Source organism: Anarhichas minor, unplaced genomic scaffold (assembly GCF_050575085.1).
Source record: "Anarhichas minor isolate MPS153535 unplaced genomic scaffold, ASM5057508v1 ptg000042l, whole genome shotgun sequence".
Taxonomy (NCBI): domain Eukaryota; kingdom Metazoa; phylum Chordata; class Actinopteri; order Perciformes; family Anarhichadidae; genus Anarhichas; species Anarhichas minor.
The window spans coordinates 9881865-9896508 of NW_027466488.1; the positions used below are offsets into that span (position 1 = coordinate 9881865).

A 14644-nucleotide genomic window follows, 5' to 3' on the forward strand; every position below is an offset into this window, starting at 1 on the left:
TGAGGCTGCACTTCATCATGCCTCCTCTCTCTCTCTCTCTCTCTCTCTCTGTCTCTCTCTCTGTCTCTGTCTCTGTCTCTATCTCTCTCTCTCTCTCTCTCTCTCTCTCTGTCTCTCTCTCTGTCTCTGTCTCTGTCTCTATCTCTCTCTCTCTCTCTGTCTCTCGCTGTCTGTCTCTCTCTGTCTCTCTCTCTCTCTGTCTGTCTCTGTCTCTCTCTCTCTCTCGCTGCTCCTGTCAACAAGGTTTCAGCTCATTTCATCCTCTTGTCTTCTCCCTGCTGCTCACTCAATTGTTCCCTCATTTGTTTGAGAACTGTAATGCATGTGCCTTGAATCAGAACATAGATCTAAAAAAGTCTCTAAATGAAGTCTAACCAGCCCTGGAACCGTTCCGCTAAGTCGTCCGCTACACTAAAGACAGTCTGGTTGTCTTGTTTGAATGTAATGTTCCCTACTAGTGGCTCCAGGGAACATCCTAAAGTCCAAGCATCACATTTAAATAGAAATCTTTCTGTCCTTGTATCACGGAGAATGATACGAAACACATAAATAGCAAGTGGAAATTTAACCAGGTGAGACGTTTCAAAAGCAACAACTATTTAACAGTCTACTCTGCTTGATGTTAGTGCCTCTGTCTCCCACCCAGGATGAAGTATATATGGACCGGCCACATGTGTGCAGTCGCGGCCTACGGTGTGTGTGGGAAGGAGCTGTGGACTCTGCTTCTCAACGCGCTCAGCTGCAACAGCAAAGTTCTGGTGAGAGCTCACAGCGGCTGCACTTCCTGCTACGAAACATCTGCAGCACTGCTTTTCTTTTCCTTTGATGTCTTTGAAAGCTATATTTACCTGCAAACTTGTCACTTTTCGGCGAAATTCGCCGTTTTGAATCGAAATATATCATCCACGTGAATCGTGTAGATCCGTAGAATATAAATATTATATAAATATTCTCCCGGGGAAGCATTCCCCTGCACCCCCCGAATGGGTTTCGGGTTCGCGTGCTTGTCACCTTTTTCACCTCTTATGAGTTTGCAGGTATGATTTACACTCAGGGTGTCATGCATTCTCCTGAAACACAATTCAGTTTGATTTTACATTTGAAACTTTTTTGTGCGTGTGTTGTTTTTTGAAGTGTTTTTTTTTTTTTTTTTTTGGGTGTAAGTTGGAACAGGTGGAGCGGGTAATTGTGTCGTAATTGTTGTAGTTTTGAGCTTTTTTCGTTTCTGAATCGCAGCTATTACACCCCTGTTACACACATTCAGCTTTTAAAGCTGCGCTTGTCACAGATCAGATTGTTGTGTGTAATGTGAAGATGTAGCTGGTAGTGAAGAACATCACCTGCATCAAGTCCCCATGTGCTCTACCTTCAGCCCCTTTTGAGCTCCAACATGACTCCTAATTAATGCTCATGTTATTCCAAAAAAAAAGGTTGATACAGCTTTAAAGTGTTACGCACAATTTCATCATGTTTACCCTATTACATGTAAAAATGAATATATAGTATATACATGGGCAGGTCCACAGTGTTACTCTTGTCCACTTTGAAATGCCCAGGTCATTTGTTTCTATACAAACACAAGGTCTGTGTTTCACTATCAATACCTTTTATCTTAGTTTCATAATATATATATAAAACATATAACAGTGCTCTTATGTGACGGAATACACCAAACACCTGAGAGCATTGGTGTGGTAACAAGAGCAGCACGACAAGAGCTTTGCCCAAACCAAATTCAGTTTCAAATAAGCTATTATTTATCTGAGCAAACAGACGTTAAATTGACATTACATTACATTTTCGGTGCTCAGGAAGCATTGAGGTTTGACACAAAGCTCCAGTGACAGCCATTACCAGTCTCCGATGAGCATGCTGCTGGCCTCTAACAGCACCGCAATGAGACATCATATCTCCCCTTTCTATGACTTGAGGTGCCCAGTGAGTTGCATTCGACTCCACAGCCTCTGCTCTGGACTGGTGACGACGTCGCCAGTGAGGCCACTAGGTGTCAGTGTGGTCATAACATAACATGACAGCAACAGCATTTGGCTCAGATAAGATGTGATACTTGTGCGCAATGCTGCCCTGTCCGTCTGTTAACCCCCCCCCCCCCCCCCCCCCGTTATCTCATTCTGTGCTCGTCTTCATTTTGAGGTATATCTCAGTTTGACTCTCACTTTTCCCGATTGTGTGCTCTCATTTGGTCACTGCTGTTTTTCTTTCCCTCGTTTCGCAGTTGAGGCTCGTCAGACACGCCGTCCCACTGTTGGTGATCGGTTGCCTGTATTACAAGGTATGCCGTTTCCTCTGCCTGTGTTGTGTTCACCGTCTGTATAGTTGGTGTCATTACGGAGCCGTTTGTGAGAAGCTCTGCGCAACGACATGAGAAAAGTGAAAAAAAGCAACCTGAAATGGAAGTTGCGGGAGAAAATGAGAACGAGCAATTGGATCGTAATCAGGACACCCGGAATGAATGCATCCCTGTTTATTTATTTCTCTCAGTCCGAAGAGTCTAAATGGATGTCACACACCCTGCTGTATTCAGTGCAGTGAGGAGATGTTATTGAAGATACGTCGCTGGCTTTGACGCTCTGCTTCACGGCCTTTATGAATCTCCATCACCTGTCTGTTTCCTTCTAGTTCTGGCCTAAGCTGATGGAGGAGCTATCAGAACTGAGGGAGTTTTTTGATCCAGACACTGTGGAGCTCATGACCTGGATTAGGTACACACACACACACACTTACACTCACACATCAAATTGAAGCAAATCTGATTAGGTTGTTTACACCGATCAAGTTTCACTTTGCCTGATGTCCTTGATTAGTCTGTGTGTGTGTGTGTGTGTGTGTGTGTGTGTGTGTGTGTGTGTGTGTGTGTGTGTTATACATGTGCATCGGCACTTGTTTGCGGGGCAGTATGTCTGATGAGTGATGAGAGCCGACGTGTCTCCATGACCAAGACTCAGGGGTGCTGGAAAGGACCCAGCTGTTGGCAGAGCTTTGCCCACCACCGGGGGAGGGAGGGGTATATGGGTGGTCTCTGTGGCCCGGGCTTCTCTATCAACAGCGTCACCGCGATGGGATCAGAGATGGAGCAGTGATTTGGATTGGCTCTGTACTGGCTGCTGTGTGTGTGTGTGTGTGTGTGTGTGTGGTTTTGTTTTTGCACATGTGGATGTGGGGCGTGGCGGTCTACAACCATGTAACCACCAACGTCTGGCCAAGGACACGTCACACGAGGTTTCTTGTCACTTTTCTCTGTTGAAGTCCGTTCAGAGCAGCACGATGAAGTGAGTTTAGCCTGAATTGTTCGGGTCAGCGGATGTCAGCTGAGCTGGTTTTACAACCCTCCCCCAGACCTGAGGTGAACACGGATCAGACTAGAGGTCGACCGGTACTGAGTTTAGAGGCTGACATGATAAGCTGTATGCCTCACTGTGTCCACATAGCGCCTTTTTCTGGCAGAAAAGCGGCTGCGGGACGCTGGGTAGCACTTCATCCCATTGCTTCATCGAAAAAGGTGCTCAGAGCGTTTCTTTGACATCAATATCTTGACAACATATCAACACCCTAACCACCATTGTATGTTAGAATATCAGTGCTCCTCTGGGCTCTCCTTTGGGCTACTATCTGTTTGTTTTACATTGTTTTTTTTTATCATGAGCACCTAACAAAGGATCAAAATAAAAACAGATCTAAATCGTGGAAAAAAGTCTGTCATGCATTTATTCCAGTTTTGAAGTACGAGTAACAGCTGTTTGGATGATTATCAGGAGTTAGTCACATGCACACAGGTATTTTCAGCAGAAGTGGACCTCATTATGTGTATGGATCCTCTATGGGAAACATTCATGCAATCTTCAGAAAAGCTTGTAAGTAGATCTTTGAGCTGATAGTTTCATATAATTGATAATATAAAAATAACTATTTTATTGTCTTAATTACTTACTTAAACATATGAAATATTGACGACAAAAAAGAAGCTGTAAAGTGCTCATTTTATATATACTGTAAAGTCCTTGTGTGTAGCTCAGTGTGACTCAGCAGTGAAGCAGTGGCTGCCTCTTTAGGATCACTGCTGGTTGAACTGAAGTGTAGCGCACAGAACGTGGGTGTGTATGAAAGGCCTATCAAACATGAAGGCACAAATACCTGGACACGCTGTGAAAAGATTTGATTCTGAGCCTCAGTGAGCAGAAGAGTCCTCCAGTTCCTGTGCTGTACGGTGTTGGAGGGAGATTTACGTTATGGAACATGTAGTGAATGTGTTTCTTTGTGTTAATAATTAATTTAACTTGCTACTATGTTTTTGCTCGATGAGCACAAATGGTTCTGTAACATTGCTAGTTTTTTTTTTTAACTGAAAAGTGAATCTTTTAAAACTTTTCAGGGGAAGAAATCTTCAAAGTGTGACTGTTTCTAAATGTTTTAGATTGGCCAGAACTCCCCGTTGAAATGAGACGCTAATTGAAACGCAGGATTGTGCAACAATTAGACCCAGTTTAGATTTAGGTCTTCTACACTGTCCTCACTCCAAGCTCATTATTTCCATCCGATCATCATCAGGACGATGACACTGAGTGGACCAGATGTGGGTTTTTTCTTTCAAAGAAAATGGCTAATTTCGGTCTAATCCTGTTAGACAGATAGTGGAATGGCTCAGAGAGAGATGGATAGCGAGCTAGAGGAGGAGGTGCTGTTTTTTTTTTATGTATTTGTGCGTGTGACATGGGTTCCCTTCCCCTCCGGAGCTAATCCCATTAGGCTACGAGGGATTAGGGGCTGCCTACAGTTACCTTGGTCGGGGCTGAGCGCTAAACCTCTTGCCGCTGTGCTAATTACATTCCAGATGAAAGTGTTAAGACGGAGAAGATGGTTCAATGTTACGCCGTGTTCTCCAGCTGACGACGCATCGCGGGGGATTCTCAAGCCGCGGCGTAACGAGGGGCAGAAAGAAATATAGATGCAGACGATACATATATGCGGGCCGGCCTTTCACGCTTATGTAAAGCTGTCAGCGACTCGTCGTGGTAATTCTAGCTGCGGGGGGATGTTGTTCCATGTATGAATCATGTATGACTAAAGGCTGCAGAGAAAGGTTTCACGTGGAACCAGAAGAAAAACACAGATGCAGGGGGATCTTTATCTGTGTTGTTGGACAAGGATAAAAAAAGAGAGTATCCAAACTCAGGATTAGGATTAGGAAAAAGATATAGATATTTGTTTAAAATGGATTTAGCTATGAGATTTTAATAAGGTCAGAGGCAATATGTCCCTCAGCGAACGATACATGTCCTCGTGGGCATTGACATATGTGTGTTAACACAGGTCGATGAGGGGATTATCAGGGCAATCAGTCATGACCCCCGGACTTCACAGGTTTTGAGGAACTGCGCCGCAGCTGAACGCGATAGCAACCGGCGGAGGTTCATTTGTGCTTTTGCACAGCCAATCATTCACAAGTTTCCACTTGATAACAGCAGCAACAGCCGAAGCTGCAGGCTGATAGTCCCTTCTAAACGGAAGCTCGATAAATCAATAGCAATGCCTGGCCGTTCAACTGCCTCCAACTCCTGAGTTATAGTCGTGAGTGTGCACTTTTTAAAGTCACTGATGTCGCTCCCGTCCTCAATATATATCGCCACCTTTTTTTCCTCTTCAGATGTGCACACTTGTGTTGCTAAAGCGGAGCGGTGTCTTATTGACGAGGGCTCATAAATAGAAATCAAGAAGTGCCGATTAGCGCCGGCTCCCCCCCCCCCGCTCTGCTCCTGGTCCGTATCAACTTGATGGAGGAGTTCAAGGCAGTCAAAGTGTTACATGTGCACTGCAGCATGGAGAGGAGCAGCTAAAGCTCAGGCACATGTTCAATGTAAACAGCTGCTTCTCAGACTGCCAGGGCTCACAGATAAGCACAGTCGTTTCACTGCAGAGCACTGCAGGCTGGAGCTGCAGTGGGCGAACAAAGCTCACGTCTCATTTCACAGCGCAGATGAGAGCCACGAGTGGGGGCTCTTATTGCATTTTGAACGTTTGAACGTCACAATCGCAGGGCATTTGTAAGATATGTTCGGCATTCATTGGCTCATGATATCTGACTCCGAAGCCCCAAAAAAAAATGTAGCTCCTCTTAAGGGTGGAGATATACAGTCTGTGGTCGAGAATTATGAAGGCTGCGGTGGAAATTATTAATGAGCGCTTTGACAGCAGTTTTGCTGCAAATTCAGGATGCTCATCTCGCCGCTCAGAGAGGGAACAGCCTCAAATGAAAGAGTCAGCATATTTGAGTGACTCCGATTAAGTCCTCACCGAGTAGTTTGGTTGCCGAAACCTAAGTGACGCCAAGCGTTACCCAGTGTGTGAAAGAGTGACCCCATTTCCCTTATATCCTCCAATGTGTTGGTTTTTGACCACCAATCAGTTTATAAGTTAAAATTGTATTTGTTTTATTTATCGTTCACAAAAACGTTTTTTTTTTGGTCCATGCATTAACTGTATACAAGAAGTGGACGTAGTCACCATGACGTCACCCATTGGTTCGTGGACTAGCGTTTCGTAGCCTCGAGTTCGACATTATGCTCGTTGCAATCTCGGCTTTTTGCAACCAGAAGTGACACAAGAGGATGGAGCTAAATACAACCGACCGCTGAATAAGACATTATAGGAGGCGAAAAAGTTTAGAATTAACTTTCAAAGTCTAAAAAACACACTATGAAAGGGTTAAAGTTCTAAGACAAAAACGCACAACTCCCAGACTGGACAACGCCGTGGTAGCGACCTGTCAATCACAAAGTAGCCCCGCCCTAAAGCATACTCTGCTTTATGGTCTATTTGACTCTAAATGACCATCATTTACTAAATGAACATAATGCTGTATTGAAGAAGACTTGAAACTAGAGATTGAGACCATAAACTCATGTTTACAATGTTTACTGAGGGAATAAATCAAGAGAGAAGTAGAGTCATTTTCTCATAGACTTATTTACAACCAGACTTCTTTTTGCAACCGGAGGAGTCGCCCCCTGCTTTTCCAAATCAGAGATTTCCGCCTGGTCCTGAGCAATGATTGGTCCAGGGTTTGTGTGCGTGTAACATCAGTGAACTGTGTGGCTAGCTAGCTATAGTCGTATCAGCTCTTGTGACAGTAGCCTCAGCATTCTAGCAGGTGTCCAAACTATTATTGGTTTTTTTGTATAATCACTCTAGTTCTGCTCTCCCTCCCTCACTGAGAGAGGGCGGCCTTTATTAAAAATTAAACAATGCTCACTTTGATTGTTTGTGCAAATGACCAATGCTGTCATTGTTCTGGTGAAGGGCAGCCTCCATTCTGCATCCTGTCTGGATAAAGGTTAAGCTCCTAACTCACATGAGCTCCCTAGATAATTCAAGTCCAGTGCAAATAGAGCTCATCTCTCTCTCTCTCTCGCTCAGACTCGTTCTGTAGATCTGTCTCGTAGTGTCCATTTGTCTGTGTAATTAAAACGAATTACTTTATCCATTCTTGGGAAGCATGTGCCACTATTCATCTCTACATCAATCCTTCTGTACAAATCCATTTTTTTCCTCACCATTTCTAACATCCTCTGCTCGCTCTTTGCTCGCTCTCCTGCTCCCTTAATTGTCTTCCTGTCATGCGGCTCCCTGTCGCGTCTTTAAATTGTCTAAATTACCAGCATTTGGCCTCATCCTTGAATAGTGTGTGTGTGTGTGTGTGTGTGTGCGCGTGTGCGTGCGTGCGTGCGTGCGTGCGTGCGTGCGTGCGTGCGTGCGTGCGCGTCTTCCATGGCATTCTAACTCATCCGGAGGAAGTTCAGCGGGAGAGTGTAGATGTCCTTGATTGAACTATACACACCTCTCAATCAGAAGTGAGACGTCAGCAGAAATGACAACTAACTTTTAGAAATAGAAGAACTCTTCTAATCATTTCTTCAATCTCACTATTGGTCGTCCTAGTAATTTCCTCTCAGTACCACTTAACTCTGTGTGTGTCTGTGTGTGTTTGGAGTGCTCAACTCTTTGCAAGTAGAAGTAACTAAAATAATGATCAGAAAAGTTACGCAGCTTCTCAGACATGTTGAACCACAGACCCTGCACACACACACACACACACACACACACACACACACACAGGTGTCTTCAGTTATTCTGAATGGTTGGAATGGTTCAAGTCGTGTTCATTGATGTCACACTTTTACCTGAACCATCACTGGAAATGTAAATTGAGGTGGGCGTCGATGGCCATTCTGCCTGTGAATGCGTTTCATTACAAGTTTCAACGCTTTGTCAGACAACAACAGAGTTGTGAAGAGGACGAAGAGTCGTTTTAGTCCTTAAGTGACTGCAGGCGAAAAGTTCATCTGCTCTGAAGGCAAATGCCGGCATGCATCTTAAAAGAGCACTCGCAGTTATCACAAATCTCCGTAGCGGCATCATATGTCATCATATGAGTGCATGCAGTCATTATGTTGAACAGTATGTAAAAGCAGGAGGATTTGTTCATATTGTCTAGGTTGACAAATTTTCAGGTTCATTCATTTATTTAGGGGGGGGGGGGGTCTACTAGAAAATGTTAAGATGCTTTAATGTTCATTAAACACATCACTGTCATTACTGCAGCACCTCTCTTCCGCCCCCCCCCTAAAATGTTCTTCTTTAAATCGCTTTCTGCAAGTACCATTCCCAGTGTTGATCCAGCTTTTGTCTTGTGACATCTGGAGATGTTTTGAGTATGTTTATTTTAGTATTTACAATAATTCAAGTAGGCATGATTTATTTTGCATTATTTGGAGCGACTGAAAGTACTTATTGTTTTACGCATTGTCATGTTTTCTGTTACTGTGACTATTAATAATTGACATCCAATATGGCTGCCGGTGTTGCATCGTATCTTAAAAGCATCCTCAGGTCTTTGCTCTCTGCTCTCTTTCTTCCCTTTTTATTTCATGTTCCTCCTTCTCATTGGTGCTTTCTCAAGCACAGCAGCAGGTGCTAATGAACACTTTGAAAGCACAAGTGCATGAACCTGTAAACACTGACCCACGCGCACAGAGTAAAATACAAACAAGCCAGTATCCGCACTAGGGCACCACAGTGAGTCCCCCTCTCCACCCCCCCATACTCGATTAATGTTCCTCTATCATTTTTATAATGTCAGTGGGGAGCATGCCAGTGCCCTGTGGCATTTACATACGAGAATATAAACATGGAATCAAAATGTAAATCAACATCGGAGGGGAACGGAAGCCGCTCCCCGGGATGCAGTGGGCGATTAAATTCACACACTTAAACTGACACACTCGCGGAGAGAAGACGGACAGAAATGGAAATGACCCACTTCAACTACAGGTCAGGAGGGCAAGACGTCAACCCACGCATCCGCCCGAGAGCACGCACTGTATACACATATGTGCACATCCACTCCAGCAGAACGGCTGCATTTCACACACAAGGCTTGTGGCGAGTCATTCTTGTGCCACACACATCATACGATATGTACAGCTGGACTACAACCAGGGTCTTTCTATCTATAATGACGTGCGTGCGTGTTATTGTGCCACTTCCAATTGGGGTTTGAAGCCTCCTCTTCCTCATTATCTGTAAGTTTGAGTGTTAACATGTGTAAAAAAAATTCAACTCATTTCTGAACGCCGGTTTGCTGGATGTGATGCGTTGCAAAGTGAATATTGTTTGGGTCTAAACCATTTTCTTTTTTTTAAAGCGTGTCTTGTTGGCAGTTTTTAGAATCCTAGTTGGAAGGCTTATTCAGGCTTGTGCCACGTTCTTGTCATATCAGAGTTCACATGATTACCAGTTTACAGTTTTTAATTGCCGTTCGTGTCGTAATTACAACTGAGAAACTCTGATTTTTTTCCAACTTGGCGCTCGACAACAGAAGGGCCTCAAATGCAAACAAATGTGGTTGTGTCAAGCCAGCCACATAGAAACTAAACTCCTATTTAATAGATATGGTGCCATGTTGTCAATGCGCTGCATTCTAACCCTCACACAACCAACTCTATAATCACACAAAGAGCTGTCTTATGGCATGATGTTCGCAAGTCCCTGCCCATGGTCCCCGACCAGCTTTCCCACATGACACGTGATTAAAAAAAGAGAGCAATTTGTCATCACAGTCCGCCGGGGGAGTTCATTCAGGAACCTGCTGCATGGCTCATAAATTTTGATGCGTGCCGGTTGAACGGAATGGCCGAGGTAAAGAGTGATTCTCTTTTTTTTTATCTTTGTAATCTGACATGTTATAGTCCTCTACATAGGACGATGGTGACGAAGTGATTTTGGACACAGTGGATTTTTTTTTTTTTGCCATGCTAGCACCATGTCAGTCTGTTGGCTGGTCCACCACTTGGAACGGAAGAAGCTCAACAACTATTGGATAGATTGTCGTGACGTTCCGTACAGACATGCATGGTCCCCTGAGGATGAATCCTAGTGATTTGGGTGATCCCCCTGACTGTTATTCTAGCGTCACCATGAGGGCGACATGTTTTTTGTGGTTTTTGGTGACATATCTCAAAAACTATTGGATGGAATGTTATGACATTTTATACCGATATCGTCATAGTGCCCAGAGGAAGCATCCTACTCACTGTTTCCACCAGAGCGTCGAGGTTTCACGTATCCTGTGAAATATCTCGATTACTGCTCGGTGGATTGGCACAAAATTCAGTTGGGACATCTGTGGTTCCCAGACAATGTGTTCTAATGTCATTGGTGACATCCCCTGGCGTTGTCTGTAGTACCACCATGAGGTTGACATTTCTGGTTTTGAGTAAACTGTCTCCACATTGATTTTTAATAGCTTTGGTGATCCTCTGACTTTTTTGATACTAGCACGGCTGTTTGCACGGCTGTAGACTCTTAACTTTGTTTTGATCTAGTTTATAGTTTCATTACTGAAACAGGGTTAAAAATGACCACCAGGTTAACACGCTGAAGCCTCTCAAGGTTTGCTCTCGTGCCTCTCAATTTGTCCGCACAAAGAATGCTTTTATAAGTGGTCTCAATATAGAGAGCTGTCCTTGAAGCCGCATCTCTGATGGAAACCTTTAAATGCCATCAGTAGGTCACAATTATAGCTGTCAATGCAGGAAGCTACATAATGTGGAGTAATAAAGCTGGAAAAATAAACAAGCGCAAAATTCAATCAAACGTATTTTTGATGACTGGATGCACCTTCATACTTTTTCCAACTCCTTCAAACATCTTTCTGTGGGAGATGTTTTTTTCTTTCTTCTTCTTTTTCTCTCTCGTGTTGTTTTAACCTCACTCACAAAGCCCTAAAACATCCTGTGGTTCATCAAAAGATGTGTTACGGTATGTATTATGTACATATTTATAGCGGTGAATGATGTGTCCTCTCTCGTTTGTCCACAGCACAAAGACCCCTAAGAGGGCAGTATTTGCAGGCAGCATGCAGCTGCTGGCCGGCATCAAGCTGTGCACAGGCAGAGTTCTCACCAACCACCCCCATTATGAAGATAAAGACCTGCGGGAGAGGACCAAACAGGTACTGTAGAGCGCACTATACTGTCAAACACACACACACACACACACATGGGGGGGGGGGGGGGGGGGGGGGCAACTACCAGAGGGGCAGCAAGATAACGCAGACACTGTAAATGGAGAATTTCAACTTTTTAGGTAAATAGATGGTTGTTAGTTTATAGTTACTGTCAGCTTTACGCTCTGTGGTTGTGTGATGCCATGTTTGTTCCAGAAAAACGCTGATAAAACCTGATTTGTTGTTTTCCTGGACCGATATTATATTATAGGTATTTGGTGGCCTGCAAAAAAAGAACATAAAACTTTTGTTTGTACCAAACAATACCAAATGCGTGTCTTTTTATATTTCCACAGCAACAGATTGCATATTATCTAACAGCATCGTAAAGTCTAGGAACCATATAAAGATGTCGGGGCCTAGACATGTTAAACACATGTAGAACATGTTTATAAGAGAGACACTCAAAAACAACTAAATGTGACGCTGCAACAAGAAAAACATGAGAAGATATCTGTGCAGAATTCTGCCCGCTTGTTCTTGTTGAGAAGCGTTAGCATGTCGGACATGGCCGGGTGTAACACGGTCTGGCGGCTTTTTTTTCCTTCCATTCAAAGCTGATACATTGATACAATGTCTGGCGTCACATTTGAAGAATGAAGTGAAGGACAAGCCTTTCACACAGACTAGAGCAGCTGTGGACAACAGATGCTGTAAGAATCACTCAGACTCAAAGACTTGTGTTCCTGCTTTAACAACATCAAACATTGATTTTTGATGCAGATTTAAATACGTCTACTGGCTAGAGAGGGATTAATTAGAAGACTTTGTTCATATTTTAAACATTATTCATTGCTGTATTTAGTTTGCTCTTGCTGCTAAAGTCACCTGACAGATTGACATTGTGCCAGAACCAGATGTGGATCTGAGTCTTCGACCCAGCTTCCACCCAAATGTCTCAATTGAATGAACCTTTCACCTGTTTGCGTAGACGGAGCAAAGTGGGTTTCAAGGTCAGGAAAAAATAAATTGATAATAGTTTAGTGATACCAAAGGTTGACGGTTGGTGTTCACAGGATCCATTCATTTGCCTCCGTGACCGTGGTGGAATAGGAGGAGAGCGTGGTGGGGATTCCTTGGCTCATTTTTGACCACCCGAGTCGTGTTTCTGTCTTTTGGCTGCAACCTCGTGTCCTCGAGCCTTCAATGTTCGAGTCTCCTAGCTGACGACTGATGCGTGACAGCCCCCGACTGACGAAGTTGCCATGGTTTCCATTTATTCTTCCTCCAGACCCTCTCCTTTCTGCTTCCCGTCTCTAAATTCATGGTGACAGTGAAGCCCGGGAAAAGAAAAAAAACACACAAATTTCCACTGAAATTGAAACATTTTCAGCTCAAGCAGATGTACTCCGTCTCCAGCTAAATGTGAGGCGCCCACAGCGGAGTTTCTTGTTTTGTCTCCGTTCTTTCTATTGACTTTGTTGCAGCTACTGTCTGCTGCCTCTCCATCTCACTTTGTGCTGCAAAACGCAACAGAACAGCAGCACTCGCCACTTCTCTTTCTCTCTTTCATTTTTGTTGTTTTGTTTGTAGCCAAACAATAAGTCCTCCGACAACTCTATTCTTTATGTTCACAAGGACATTTCCATTCTTTAGTTTAGTAAATCAGGGGGATTTATTTAGTCCTCAGTGTTCTTGTTAAAAACACCGTGGAACTAAGAAGTCTCTACTACTGTGAATTACATCATGAATATGTGCATACGGCTCTGTACAATTCACTGGATGATGTTGTAAACCCAGGTGTTCAAGAGGACCTCTTTAACATGTACAAAGCAGCAACAGTGGTTATTTCAGCCATGATTGATGAATTCTCTTCTCCTTCGCCGTGAACACGGCGTAAGAGTCGCTCGTATTCATTTATAGATAAATGCAGACTGATTTCCTTTTCCTGGACCCACGAGTGTTTAAATCCGCTCTCAAAAAAAGGAAACGCAAAGATGTAGGAATGCGTGTGACCCATATGCTCCGTATTTCATTAAGAATTGCTTAGTCTCTCTCAAGACGGGATTCTGTAGAGGCTCATCCTCCCTGGTCTCCTCTTCGTAGGTAAAAGCTCACATGAATGCAGTTTTGTTTTGCTGTCCAGGTGGGCGTTCATATAGGAACATTGGTATATACAAGCATTAGATACCATGTTACCACATCTCACTCAGCTCCGTGTTAGCGTCCTCGTTAGTGCCAGAGACTAGGGGACCTGTCTGTAGATGGGGGGCAGTGACCTGCAGAGATTGTGTGAATGACGCACTGAGCACAATGTGCTCCATTAAGTCGCACTGAATAGTAAGGTGGGGAGAGTGGAGATGGAAGCGCTGCGCTGCAGTACAGGAGGGATGGATGTGCATCTCAGTGTGTGAGACGTACTGTGGAGAGCATCGCTTTAATTTTCTGTTCATGTGGACAGGAAAGGGTTCTCGCTGTCATTGATGGACAAAAACACTTTTCATGACAAACTAAATATGTGAGTTGTTTTTTTTGATTCTGTTAATTTTACACATTAAATTATCTGTTAAATGGCATAAACGGCATTTGTTTCATTTGTTGGTGTTAATTCTCGTTGCTTCGTAGGTTTCTTCTTCCCTTTGTCGAGCCAACAGACCTAAATATCTTTATTAACTCTGATATAGACTTTGAAATATAGAAACATGACAAAGACTGATGGCAAAAACACCATCCAGGCTAGAAGATGCTGTGAACACGACCGCATGAGACTGATGGACAATATTGTTGCAAATTATCTTCACTGTTTATCGTTCGTTTCTGCTCCTGCGTTCTCTCTCTTTCTCTCTGTGTGTGTGTGTGTGTGTGTGTGTGTGTGTGTGTGTGTGTGTGTGTGTGTGTGTGTGTGTGTGTGTGTGTGTGTGTGTGTGTGTGTGTCTTCTGTTCATGAACAGGAAGTAATGTGTGGGTCATCTCTCGGGTAGCTCAACCTATGTTTTTCCTCCCAGCTGGAAGTCAGCCGAGCTGAGCCACAGGCGAGGCCCGAGCTGAGCGTGGAGCTCATTAAGGGTCCACGACACTGGTGCAGGCCTTCTGGCCTCCGTGTGTGTTTCTGTGTGATATTGA

At 43.9% G+C, this 14644-nt stretch overlaps 1 protein-coding gene across 1 annotated transcript in view; it reads left to right on the forward strand.

Annotated features, from left to right (window-relative positions):
* The window catches only part of dpy19l3 (dpy-19 like C-mannosyltransferase 3), a 51741-nt gene that overhangs the window by 31176 nt on the left and 5921 nt on the right, over positions 1-14644 (forward strand). Inside the window, exons 14-17 of the mRNA XM_076110265.1 lie at positions 647-758; positions 2237-2293; positions 2641-2723; positions 11395-11527. Coding sequence (XP_075966380.1) covers positions 647-758; positions 2237-2293; positions 2641-2723; positions 11395-11527 — 385 coding nt within the window. The remainder of the gene's footprint in view (positions 1-646; positions 759-2236; positions 2294-2640; positions 2724-11394; positions 11528-14644) is intronic.